The sequence below is a fragment of the Drosophila bipectinata genome, chromosome 3R, assembly GCF_030179905.1.
Source record: "Drosophila bipectinata strain 14024-0381.07 chromosome 3R, DbipHiC1v2, whole genome shotgun sequence".
In the NCBI taxonomy this organism is placed as follows: Eukaryota; Metazoa; Arthropoda; class Insecta; order Diptera; family Drosophilidae; genus Drosophila; species Drosophila bipectinata.
Window position 1 is genome coordinate 12,971,138 of NC_091739.1, and position 13,661 is coordinate 12,984,798.

At 42.7% G+C, this 13,661-nt stretch overlaps 1 protein-coding gene across 1 annotated transcript; it reads left to right on the top strand.

Moving 5' to 3' along the window:
- The first annotated feature begins 2,759 nt into the window (after window positions 1-2,759).
- Window positions 2,760-5,204, top strand: RpL10Aa (Ribosomal protein L10Aa). Its single transcript, XM_017247334.3, has one exon. It carries the CDS (start codon window positions 2,880-2,882, stop codon window positions 3,531-3,533), a length of 654 nt encoding a protein of 217 aa, XP_017102823.1. The 5' UTR covers window positions 2,760-2,879; the 3' UTR covers window positions 3,534-5,204.
- The last annotated feature ends 8,457 nt before the right edge of the window (window positions 5,205-13,661 follow it).

Genomic DNA, 13,661 nt, shown 5'->3' on the forward strand with positions numbered 1-13,661 from the left:
TTTAAGGTATTCCGTTCAAGAATCGGATGAATATTTCCTAAGATATGGCCTTCGCAGTGGGTCATATGGGGCTCCCCATGCATTCTGCACATTTTGAAGGGGACAGCCCAGAAAATTTGACAAAAAATCTTTAAAATATTTTGTTCCCAGATTTTGATGCAGATTTATGGAGAATCGATCCACAAATCGTTTAAGGTATTCCGTTCAAGAATCGGATGAATATTTCCTAAGATATGGCCTTCGCAGTTTTGATGCAAGATATTTTGTTCCCAGATTTTGATGCAGATTTATGGAGAATCGATCCACAAATCGTTTAAGGTATTCCGTTCAAGAATCGGATGAATATTTCCTAAGATATGGCCTTCGTAGTGGGTCATATGGGGCTCCCCATGCATTCTGCACATTTTGAAGGGGACAGCCCAGAAATTTGACAAAAAATCTTAAAAATATTTTGTTCCCAGATTTTGATGCAGATTTATGGAGAATCGATCCACAAATCGTTTAAGGTATTCCGTTCAAGAATCGGATGAATATTTCCTAAGATATGGCCTTCGCAGTGGGTCATATGGGGCTCCCCATGCATTCTGCACATTTTGAAAGGGACAGCCCAGAAAATTTGACAAAAAATCTTAAAAATATTTTGTTTCCAGATTTTGATGCAGAGTTATGGAGAATCGATCCACAAATCGTTTAAGGTATTCCGTTCAAGAATCGGATGAATATTTCCTAAGATATGGCCTTCGCAGTGGGTCATATGGGGCTCCCCATGCATTCTGCACATTTTGAAGGGGACAGCCCAGAAAATTTGACAAAAAATCTTTAAAATATTTTGTTCCCAGATTTTGATGCAGATTTATGGAGAATCGATCCACAAATCGTTTAAGGTATTCCGTTCAAGAATCGGATGAATATTTCCTAAGATATGGCCTTCGCAGTGGGTCATATGGGGCTCCCCATGCATTATGCACATTTTGAAGGGGACAGCCCAGAAAATTTGGCAAAAAATCTTAAAAATATTTTGTTCCCAGATTTTGATGCAGATTTATGAAGAATCGATCCACAAATCGTTTAAGGTATTCCGTTCAAGAATCGGATGAATATTTCCTAAGATATGGCCTTCGCAGTGGGTTATATGGGGCTCCCCATGCATTCTGCACATTTTGAAGGGGACAGACCAGAAAATTTGACAAAAAATCTTAAAAAAATGTTGTTTCCAGATTTTGATGCAGATTTGTGGAAAAGAAATCGAAGGAGTAACTTTCAGCACGAGGAGCCCTGAAAGCCTTTCGTCGGGGGGGCCCAGTGGGAAAGCGCGCCGTTGCCCACCTGTTAAATCCGCCACTGAGGATATTGGACTCACTACAACTAACCACACAATTAAAAAATGTACCCATGTGTAAATATCGATTTATTCCCTGGCATTAAAGTTTCACATGAATTCTGCCCATGATCCCTGATAAGTCTGCCTTCTCCAACAATTTACCAGCAGAGTCGCGCGGAATCCTGAGCTCCTCCCTGGCTTAAAGGCGACAATTCAATTGGAGCCCGGCAATACTAGCAGCATCTTGATAAAAACCAGGACAAGTAATAGACGGAGAGAAAATCGAGACCAAGAAAGGTAGGCGTTAAATCCGAAAATGCCGCCCAATAAGCGGCTCAACATAAAATAATCTTACGGCCGGGCCAGACCCGGTAAGTACTGCAAAAGCACTCTGGCATCGTCACCCCCCCGGAAAAAGCTACTTCTACGGAATATTGCTACCGATGCCAGGGCCATTGCCACTGCCTCAGCTCCTGGTCGTCGTAATTCCCAGGACGCAAATTATGCATTAAGCTGTAGAAAAATGCCGCATAATGTTTTCAGCCAGGACGAGATGAACGCGGGTGAGACTGAGTAGGGATTCTGGGGAGATGGAGGAGCGACTGTGATGGCGATTCCGCCTCCAGTCAGGGCAATCAAAATGTGTAAATTAGCACTGGCAGGCAACAAATCCTCTTGATGTCCATGCACATCCCCATTCCCATCCTGTCAGAAGGATCTTGATCACAGCAGACGGCTGACAGCAATTGCAATTTCCACTTTAATCTCCGCTGCACTCGGAGCCGTTCCGCAGCTTATAATTTCGTTTATAATTACACACAAAACCACTGGCCCCAGAGCCGAGAAAGCCAAATGCCACTCGACCTGCAAGTCTGCAATACCGGACTGCATTGCCACCAGAAACAATCTAGCAACAAGGCGACAAATATTGTCAACGCTGCAAGACTTGTGCCCCGAAAACGAAAACCTGGCGGCAACACTTTGCCTAATTAGCACAACGCACCGAAAATGGCACCGAAAACTCGCCGGATACGGATGCAGAATACGGATACGGACCGCACCGAAGGGTACCCCGGCCTCCACTGAACCGAACTGAACTTAACCCGCTGAGCCGGTAAATTTCCAGTTGCAAGTGGCCGAGTGGCATGCGGCATTTGGCCAGTGGCAAGTACACCATGGCCTCGGGTTGGACCACCAATTGCAGTTTTAGGCAATCAATTATGCACAGCCTGGAATCACAAATGCATAAGGTGAGGCTGCCAATTGGTTAAGAACATTCAGCAAAGTGACTTAATTGGATGATTATCGGGAGATGCAAATATTAAATAACCAGAATCCTATTTATTAAGGTTAGTGTCCTAATTTAATTATATTAATGGATTTGCAAAGAAACCGAATTAGTAACCGGATCAAAAGTTATCAACTTTCAATATGTAAATGCTTTGCTTGTTTTGTTATTTTACAAACTTCATCACGAAATCATCAATTTTACAATTAATATTTCATTCGACTCAAAAAAAATACAAAAGACGTTTTACAAAATTCCAAACCAGAAGAAATGAATTCGAAGGTATCGTTTGACACTCTTTATGAGACGGTCGGGATGGTGAAGAGTCAGTCTCCGTCGGGTCCGGAACACGGCTTTCATGAGAACGTACAGCTCCAAATTGGCCTGAAGAACTACAATCCCCAAATCCAGCAACGATTCAAGGGCAGTATCCTGCTCCACCACATCGCCAGACCGCAGCTGAGAGTGTGTGTTTTCGGTGACCAGAGACATTGCGACGAGGCCAGGTCCATTGGGGTGGACTTCCTCGATGTGGACGACCTGAAGATACTGGGCTGCGACAGGAAGTACGCCAAGAAATTGGCCAAAGACTACGACGAGTTCCTGGTGTCCGAGTCGCTTACGAAAATAGTGCCGAGGCTCTTGGGTCCTGGTCTCACCTATGCCGGCAAGTTTCCCACTCCGTTGACTCATCAAGAATCAATGAGGTCCAAAATTGACGTAATATCCACCAGTTCGCTGCAGATGAAAAAGATCCTGTGCCTCAATGTTAACGTAGGGCACGTAGGGATGGAAAACGAAAAGCTCACCCAGAACATCAACCTTTCGATCCGATTTTTGGTTTCCCTGCTGAAGGAAAATTGGCGAAACGTGCGATCGCTTCACATAAAAACCGCCATGGGTCAACCCCAAAGAATTTACTGAGTATTTAACATGTTGGGGTAACTGCAATGAATGTCGGACTTTATATGTATATTTGTTATTTCTAAAAACTGTTCTGTAAATTAACAATGAAATTATAAACGTAAGAATTATAAATCAAATAATTGCCGGTCTTCTGGCCTCTCCACATACCAGATTGAAAACACTTGAAAGCCATGTTTGCAGAATAACCCGCTCACTCTATCCCTTTTAGCCTTGGTACCTATTCAACGAAATCTCAGTAAGCTGTGACATAATTTCTCTCCCCACCCGAGCCACTCCGGCCATGGCTTACGGGGCGTATGAGCAATCCCTTTTGTTGGCTCAACAATATATTATAAATTTGTTTGCGAGATTTCGAGGGGTGCGGGGCAGATTAGCTGGATCTAAATGGGATAGATAAGACAAGTTCACGGCACATGCTGAGCACGCTAATCAGAAAGGCATTTTTATTGGGGGATCCGGCCTAGCCTGGCCCGGCCGAGGGGCAACAAATGTGCTGCGCTTGACTTATCCCCAATAATTATGGCTGTTTGTTGCTGAGCCGATAAGAATGTTGAAATAATTACGGCCTGAGCGAAAACTTTGAGCCGGATGAGAAACCGCCGCCAAAATGGCGCCTCAAAAGGCAAAGTCCCCGGAATAAGGAGCCATATAATTGCATATATTGCAGAGAGAAGCGAACGGAAAAATATGCCTCAGACTTGAGCCCGGAGTCCGGGCCAAAGTTGCTAATGTCTTATTCAAATTGAATATGAGAGGCTGCGTCAGCCTTGGAGCTCTTGGAAAACATATCGAGAAACTCAATTACGAATTCATTTCGCTTGTCAACTTTGACAGGCAGACAGACAAAGTCGCAGATACAGATACAGATACAGAGAGAGAAGCATGTATGAAGCAAGGATGGCTGGCAGCAGCATCTTCCAGTTACTAATTTCAGCTTGTAAACATATTTTAACAAAGATGTCAACAACGTGTGATACGCACACACGCAGACGAGGGCCCAACAGTTCCATCTGCCCAAGTGATATATGTCTTTCATATAGAAATACCATAAACAATGTCATTTGACATGCAAATTTATTTATGAAAATAACAGACGAACGAAACGCACAAAAAAGCAGAAACAAAGGCGGCACAGAACGCTCCAAAAAATATACGAAAAACAAAAGGAGCCGAAATCACAGGGCCCACGCACACATGCTCCATTGGCAATGAGCTGCTGAGCTGGCAAGGAAAAGCCGGCTGCGGAAAAGCTCAGAAAGGGAAAACCAGCAAGCGGCAAAAGGCAAAAGGCAAACGGCACAAGCTCGAGCTTCAGCTCCGGCTAAAGAAAAAGGCTAAGGATGCGGCAAGAAAAAGAAATTCAAGCGTAAAGCGAAAGTAACTTAAGCAGCGGCAAACTGAGCAAATAAAGTGGGGTATCTGTGGAGTGGGGCAAGTAGGAGTGGGCGGTTGGACCCGGACAACAAAGTGAAAGTTACGGCACTCGCACACACAGTCACACACGCACATGCTGAAAAATTCAACAGAATGTGGCGTGGTAGATAATTTTTTTGTCTCAATTCACAGCCCTAATATCCTTGGCTAAGGGCATTGCAATTTATTCTATATGTGTATGCATGTAGAAAATTCTGGGAAGTAGAAACATAAACAGTTTTTCAAACATTTCAACTGGCGTTTTAGATTTCATAATTTTTGGTGGAAAGGAGAGTAAAGTCATCCTATTTTTAGGGTATGCCAGCTTCGTCTACTTTGCGTAGCTCAGTCCCCTCAGCCATTGTTATCTGTCTTTGTTTTTGTGTTAGCAAAGGGCAAACAGGGAGTGGAATGGGTCAGGGTCCCAGCTCCCCAGTTGACCCGACTCCGATATCTTAATGCTCGATGCAGACAGCCGGGCAAGACAATATGTGTTCGCCCAATATTTTGATAAGTGTAAGCAAAAATAAACAAGCCGTGAAGAGCTGAACCTGAGAGAAAAAATACAGAATCCGGGAACCCAGAGCAAAAAATAAACCAAAAGTTGTGCAATCGTCGGGCCAAAACAAACTGAAAGTCGAGAGGAAGAAATGTAGAAGGACCCTGGCCCACCCTTCGGGCTGTCCGGGGACGATGACCAGGGTTAGAGAAAGTTTTGGGCATCAAAACATTCTTTTTGCATGTGTGCGTAATTCCCTAGGTGAAGAATATGGCTTTTTGAGTGGACTACTTTGGTTTTATGGCCAGCTTTCAGCTTCCAGTCAGCAAATTAAAGTTGATAGACAACGAAATTTCATTTAAATAAAGAATATAATAAGGACTATAGAGGAGGAGCCCAATTGATATTCCATGTCCAACTTGCTTGGCCAGCATGGTTGACAAACAAAATATAATTAAGCGTTTGCTTTATTTGTTTCAATCTGCGACGCATAATATTATTACGCCTGGCGGCATTCGGGCCCCTAGATTGCCAATAGCCCAAATTAATTTATTTAAGACGCCAGCGACATGACCTCGATGTTTGTGAAGGCAGAGGTCAAATTTGTGCACCAAATTATGACTTGTTCGCATGTGAACTGTGTCATTATTCGAATAGCGTGATTCCTAAATTAAATCGAAATACTTGCTGTAATCAAAGACCTTGTGATGTAACCAAAGACCTTGTATAAAAAGAATTCGTGGAAAGCCATTAGCATTTACACATCATTAAATCGATGTATGTTTATTTACCAAATACTTGACCTACCTCTCTACATACGGTAAGTAGTCTGATTTTGAGGACTTGAAGGGTTAATTCCATAAAAGAATTTTTAAATGATTCCATTGCGTTTTGAAAAACTAAATTGTCCCGACAGATGAAGAGTTGAAACCATCCTAGCATTCTGGCATTTCCATATGTGTAATATTTGCATAAAAATGACACCAACGACAATGTTGATGTCTCAGTTGAATGGTGATTGCAACTCCTGCCCTGTTCATTTCAGATTTCCCCCAAAAACGCACACATTTATTTTGGGACAAGCCCCAAACCAAGAGGATTTTGCGGCTCAAAAGCTTTAGAGCAGAAGGGAATCCGGCAGACGAGAAACTTGTTGATAGGGGTTGACCAAAGCGGCCAAGTCCTTTTCCCAGCCACTCCCGGCAGGTCCTCCTGACCATTTCGCCCAGACAACCGAAATCAATTCGAATTTAAATGTGTATTTTCCAAAGATAAGCCAGCAATATTCCAGCTGCTTGGCTTATATAAGCCAAAAAATTATATATAATGCACTTAAGTGTGCTCGGAATAAAAGTATATATGCGATTCTGATCGATGTGCGCCAATAACGCGAGCGTGTACAAGCGATTTCACTCTGGTTGGATTCGGCAATTGAACAATCAGTCAATCGCCAATCCAGAAACTCATGAAAATAGTTTGGCAAATCGAAAAACTTGACGAAAGATTAGATATGTATGATGCAGTGCATTGCAAAAAAATGCTAGTCTCTTGGGGGCTCAATAAAATTCTGGATATTGGTAGAGTCCTGCCAACGTTCAGCATAATATATTCCAACCGGCATTTGTTCCAGTATTGGCTTACCTCACTATTGTGCAGCATAAATGGTGGCCCTTTGTTTGTAGTGAGTGGCCTGGAAGCCAGACTCCGATTCGTGGCTATTGGTAACGAAATTCATGGGCCACAAATTGTAATTCCGTAGCGCCAATGTGTTCATCAACGAACGGCATAGTGAATCGCCCAAATATTTGCTCTTTGAATATTTAACATTATGTCACAGGAACTCATAAATGCTCCACCCCCGATACCCCAATCCAGTGTCCCCCAATACCATACATCCTGGGTCATCATTGTCCCTGCTTCCTGGCTGCTGTTACTGACAATGATGGAACACTGTTTGATGTTTGATTGGTTTGCCGTTGCGATGGCATCATGATTTCAGTTCCACATTTTGGGGGGAACTGTTCACGGTTCTGATTGTATTGAAAAAGTGGGCGGAATACAAATGATAAATATAAATACAATATGGCCAGGATTGGGGTACTCTGATGAGTCGTTAATGATGAAAGGGTCTGACCTGGGAATTTCTGAAAGTGTTGAAATAGACACGAGAATAATTTATTTAAGCGAACGTGGAAGTTGTACGTTTATTGAAAAGGGTTGGGTTTTTTTTGTTAGATCAGGACTTAATAATTAAAATCAAAAGTGAGTTATAGCATTAAAGCAATTTCAAGCCCTTTCAGAGACTTTAGGGCTTACTTACTGTTGTGCAAAGTACATCAGCTTAGAGGTCCTTTGGCCGAACATTCATTATGATTAGGAGTTTATAGAGAACTGCCAAAATAGCCAAGTCCACCCTCGAACGAAACTATTTTACGCTAAATCCAAAGTTAAACCGAAATGCACATAAATCACAAGCCAAACTTTTGTTTTCAGTTATCGCAGGACACCCAGACACTCAAGTGTTGTGCTAGTGCTGTGGGTGCATGTGTATGGGTGGGTGGAAAAATAGTTAGTTTATGATGCCGTCTAAGCATTTTCGACTAGTAGAACACAAACAAAACAAACGTAAATCAACAACATGAGCAGCCGCAGCAGCTCATCATAAAACTCATTTGGCTCAGTCTCGACCCCTTTTTACACCGCCCCTGCCGGCACATAGCCCAAAAAGAGACAGACATACCAAAAATGAGAGAGAGGGGTATACTCATTTCGGTGTCCTTTTTTGACTGTTTCCGTTCCATGACCACAAAAATGCCTTTCAGACCCACACACAGCCAGGCAGGAATGGAACCCAAATTAAGTACAACAAATGAGTTTTTAGGCCGCACAGACCAGTGAGGGGGCGGCGCAGGGAAGGTCAATCCCAGTGCCAAGGCAAACAAGCCAAGAAATATAAATTTCGGTAATTGATGTGGCTAATTTGTCATTTGCCAGGGCCATATCTCAGACACATTTACAGGTGGCGTTCCTGGGTTGGAGCGTGAGCCTGAGCCTGCTGAGTGATATGTTAGACATCCTGGCGGCTCAGGATCTGGGCCAGACCCCAAAGGAGCTGCTACCAGGAATACCTCACGACCCATAAAATACAGATTTGAAAGCCGGGCCACGCGTTCTGACTAAAAAGTACACAAAAAATTAAACAGACAGCAAGGACGATGAAATTTAATTGCTTGCGCCAAATTAAACATCAAGAAAAAATATGACAAAATAAAATATTGAAAAAGGCAAGCTCAATTATGTTTTGGTAATAAAGCGAAGAGGTGAGTACTCTTTATAGAAATAAACCAAAATTAGATATTCTTAGATATTAAATACAATTAAGACTTAAACCTATACTACCAATATATTAATTTAAAAGTAAATAAACCAAACTAGCTTTAATTTTTTATAAATTATTTATATTCTTATTCCCCCCCAGCAGGTTGAAAAATATTTTACAATTAATAAACTTTTGGGATCTTTGGATTTAATTTTCTGCTGCCAAATAGATCATTACCAAGTCATCGTTGGTTCGCAACTACGACAAAGTTAATATTGTGCTGCATGGAAATTCTTAAGTAAATTTTTGTCGCAACTTTTTCGCAGCTTTTCCATTTTTGTTGGCTCACCCGCTCAGCGTCCCAGCATTCTAGCGCCGGAAACGACCAGGCAAGCGGAAATGCGGCGGCACAATTATAAACCACGCCCTCAGCCCCCTTGCTGGTAAGACGCGAAAAAGGGTTTCTTCAGCTGGCTGGTGGCTGCTGGCTGATGGCTGATGTTGAGTGTAATTAATTCGCTCTTCTCAAACATTTTACGCACTGTTTGCTTGTCTTTTGTCTTTGGTGTAAGCACTTGAGGAGATCCGCGCTGACAACTTCGGGCGAAAGTTCCTCAAAAAAAAAGAAACTGGAGTAAGATGACACAAAGAAAAAGGAACACAGCCGAGCTGCAGAGCTACAGAGATACATAGCTGCCGAAAGCCCAACTCAATCACTGAAAACTTAATGCCAAGTTCTACCCTCAAAGTTATCTTGCACTGTCGCTGGCTGCGGCTGTGGCTCTGGCCGAACCGAACCGAATTATTGAGGAGAGTGCCGTCCAAACAAAGCATAAATAAACTAATTTAAGTTTTCCTCTTTTGGCGGCCAAAAGCGTATTTTTCGGAAAGCGCACTTTCTGGGGCCAGACCTCGCCCGGGAGAGCCTCAACTGGGCCAATTTGGCACGCAATAGAGATTTTCCCCACCGCTGGGTGTGTTAGCTTCCCATCACAGAGCAGAATCTGATGCCAACATAAATTTTTAAAATAAGATAGAGGGGCACTTTTTCTTGTTATGGTCGCATTAACGCTGGCAAAGCCAACTCCCGGTTCAAAGTTCAACATTCTATCCGAGCCGAGGATTCTCGACTTTCCTGTCCGAGGCACAAATTTGCATATTTGCGGTTGTGGTGTCCGACGCATGTGAAATGTTTCGTCCTTCTTGTCCTTGTCCTTTTTCTCTCCTGTTTTTTTTATTTTTTTTTTTTTGGCACAGATCTCGTGTTTCTTGTTGGGTGAGTGTGTTAGTGTGGAATTTAGCGCCACTTTTTGTCGCATTTTTGCCCTGGCAACATTTTTTTTTTTCGGCCATAATAGACTCTGCATAGAAAATGAGACCGGTAATTTGATGGCACCACATTGTAGCCAGATATAGGCAACCTGCGGTCCACCGGGCTGCCTACACCAGTACACTATATCCTTAGCTGGGTTGGTGTGCGTGTGTGGCCGGCATTCGTGTGGTAAAATTTGTAGATAACGCTTCAAGGATTTTCGTTGGGTTTTGCACACACATACATACTTTATGGCTCAGTTGGCGGCCAGAGCCTAAAAAAAGATGGACAACTTAACCAAAAAAAGTGGAAAAGAATTTTCTAAAATTGTTCCTTTTAATGCTTATTTGTCAACAATACAAAGTAGTACAGATTTCTCATTTGATTTATTAACTGAAAGTTATTAATCTAAAAGCAATCTTATTTTTTAAGTAAAAGGAATAATTTATAATACAACCCTTAATAAAAGTTTTAAACCACATCTGCCTAACTTTAATTTTAGATCTCTTTAAATATTTCCCACAGAATTGAAACATTTTCCCTTCAAAGAGTAGTAGGGGTTGGTTCTCTGTCCCCATCATAGAAATATGTTGAGTACACTCTACTGGATTTATTTTGTGTTTGTCGAAATTGTATTTACATTTAAGTGGCTTAAACAGCCGAGAGGAGTTTTTGGAGGTGGAAAGGTAAACTTTCATCTGCAGCCCCGTACCACCCACTCTTAACTTGGCCAAAGTTCGCGCTCAATCAACCCTGTCTTGAGCCCACTTAACACGCCCGCACCCTTGCATTTCCACCTTCTGCACGCTTTGATTTATTTGCCACTCCCTCGAAGTGGCAGCCTCCGTCGCTCCGACAATTGGCTTTGCGGCTACTTTAGGCCTACACTTCCATGTAATGCGCAGATGGGTGTGTAGTTTGGGGTGTGTGGTGCGGGTGCGGGTGTGTGTTTGCACGTGTCAACAGTTTGGCAAAATGTCCAGCATGGCGTATACGCAATGTGCCAGAGTTGCTTGTATGTATTTAAGCCTAAATTATTAACCGAACGGCAGCGTGAGCCGCAGTCCTGCCAAACAATATTGCTTTGCCATAAACGAGCACTTGAAACTAACACACACACCCGTCCCACGTACATATATGGCATACAAACACACGAACAAGGATCCACAAACACAAATACAAAATGGGTCGCAGCGGCAATTTCATGAGTCATTTAACCGAGTTGTGCGAGGCGAGCGACTGAAAAGAAATGAGAGGCAGCCAGGAAGGATCGATGAATGTTTTTTGGGTTGCTGTTGTCGTATGCCACATGATTATGTTTATGAAAGTGGGGATGTGTGGGTGGGTGTTGTATGCCCTGTGTGTGTTTGGGTTGTTCTTCTGTTATTGGACATTCATGCCGTTGAAGTGCGCATAAAAACATAAACACAAAATCGAAAAAAATAAAAACTTGCAACGGATGCGAGTGGCCAGTCTGGTTTATCCCTTACCGGCCCTTTCTGAAATGTCCCGGCTCATAAATACAAACAAGAGGCGTGGGGGAAGGGGTCTGCGTTTGTAGAAACGGAAACACGCAACATTCACATCCGCCTTTAATCCGAACCTCATTTCGACATGGCTGCTGAATCGAGCCAGATGCAAGGAACTGGCTCAGATCCCAGGCTGACCCAAAAGTGCGGAAATTAAAACATATGTATTTATAGCCGCACACTTGGGCGGCAGTTTCATATCTCGATGTCTGTATCTAGTTGCAACAAGAAGCAGCCTGGCCAGAAAACGTAAAAATAGACCCGCCCCCAGCTTAAAACTGACCCTTATTCTGGGAGAACCTTTATGCCGAGAACAATATGTACAACAGCAACAATATATGCATTTTAGGGATAAAGAAGGGAAGCATGTTTAGACAACAGGAAATGCCATTTTGATACTCTGGCAGAGGGTATTATAATTTATCATAAGAGTGGACATGGGCATTGGATGGTATATAGTTTTTATTTCCTACTTTCCAAGAAAACTCCTCAAAGAACTGATAAAATATTTTGTTTACTATCACAAGAGTATCTGCACATCAGTGCTAAGCTGCCACTCTAAAACTTCTTCCAAATATATGATCAAGTTGCCCCACCTCCGGGCTGCCTCCTCCTTTGGGAAAAGTTTTCTTTCGAAAAACAAAAATAGATGGAAAAGAAATAATGAAATGATTCCACTTGCACTAGGCCACTCTAGAAAACCGGGAGGAGGCCAAGTGCTGGTCGGACTAAGTCCATATTTTTGGTCCTGATGTTGCCGTGGTCCTTTCGGGCCATAATCCGCTTTGCCACGCCCCCAAAGCTACAGGCAGAAGCTGCATCTGTTGCCGGCTCGGATTTAAGTGCTTGTAAAATTACACTTTGTGGATTTTCGAGTAAAAACTAATTTGTTTTTAGAAAGAGAACTGTGAAATGCATGAAAACCAAACGATTGAAATATAAATCTGAGCTGTCAGATATTTGGCAATAATTTAAGAGTGTCAGCAAACAATTTCAGTCATTTATCAGTTATTTGAGGGGATAGAAAAAACTATTTAGTGTAATAGTATTTTACCAAAAGCACTTGCAATGGAAGACCTGCAGCAAACCACAACTGGAAAGACTGTATGCCCTTTTCTATTTTCCTTAACTTATTCTTGGTTTTTTCTTTTTATCATTAACCTATTCACCCCTCGCGATCCAATTCGCTAAACCACTCGGCGGATAATCCGAAAAACAGCTTAGCACGTTAAGTATACGACGTGTTGGGCCAATGACCGCAACAAAGCGTATTTAGCTCCTTCAGTGTGTATTGGTGCGGTTTCTGCTCTATAATTTCCTTTTAATATGAGTTGGAATTTCTCTGGGCTCTGGCTACTCTTTTTTCTTCTGCATTCTCTGCTGCTTGCAACTGCTGGCAAAACTTTTAATTTAATTATAGTTCCATTTGTGGGCAGAGCACATATGGTCTAAGGGGTGGATTAGGGGGCAGAGCCCGGAGGGTGGGGTTAGACAGAACAGACACGCATAAGACTTTGCGGATTACGGGCCGTAATAAATGTCTGTACACACGTAAGCGTACAGGCCTTAGTATTTATGCAGACCCACTCTCAAACAGCAGGCCACTTAAACCAATAAGAGTTGATCGTTGCAGTTTTCATGCCACAAGGACCCTGCATGCAACTTTTCTCTCTCCACACTCATAACATATTTTAATACTGATTATCTCCGGGCTGGCCAGCTGGGCGAAAAATCTAATAAAATAGTTTTGGTGAGGGCGGCTTGTGTGCTTTTCGGCCGTTGCAGATGGAAATCGGAAAAGGACCTACAGCTTTGCCTTAATTAAGCAATGGTCTCGGTCTCGCCCTGAATCAATCTGCTGAGTGATGGCGTTTACGATGGCCAACTCTCTGGAGCATATTTATTTATGGCAAATTAAATAAACCGCAGACCGTCCTCGCTGCTCCTTCACTCCCGTCATTTATTACGCATGGATTTTGCCGGCTGCCTTGTCAATGATTTATCACAAGTGGCTGCTGTAACAATTCAATAACTTTTCGACCGAGAGAGCGAG

Coding starts and splice junctions, on each gene's coding strand:
- RpL10Aa (XM_017247334.3), top strand. CDS start 2,880: ATGAATTCGAAGGTATCGTTTGACACTCTTTATGAGACGGTCGGGATG.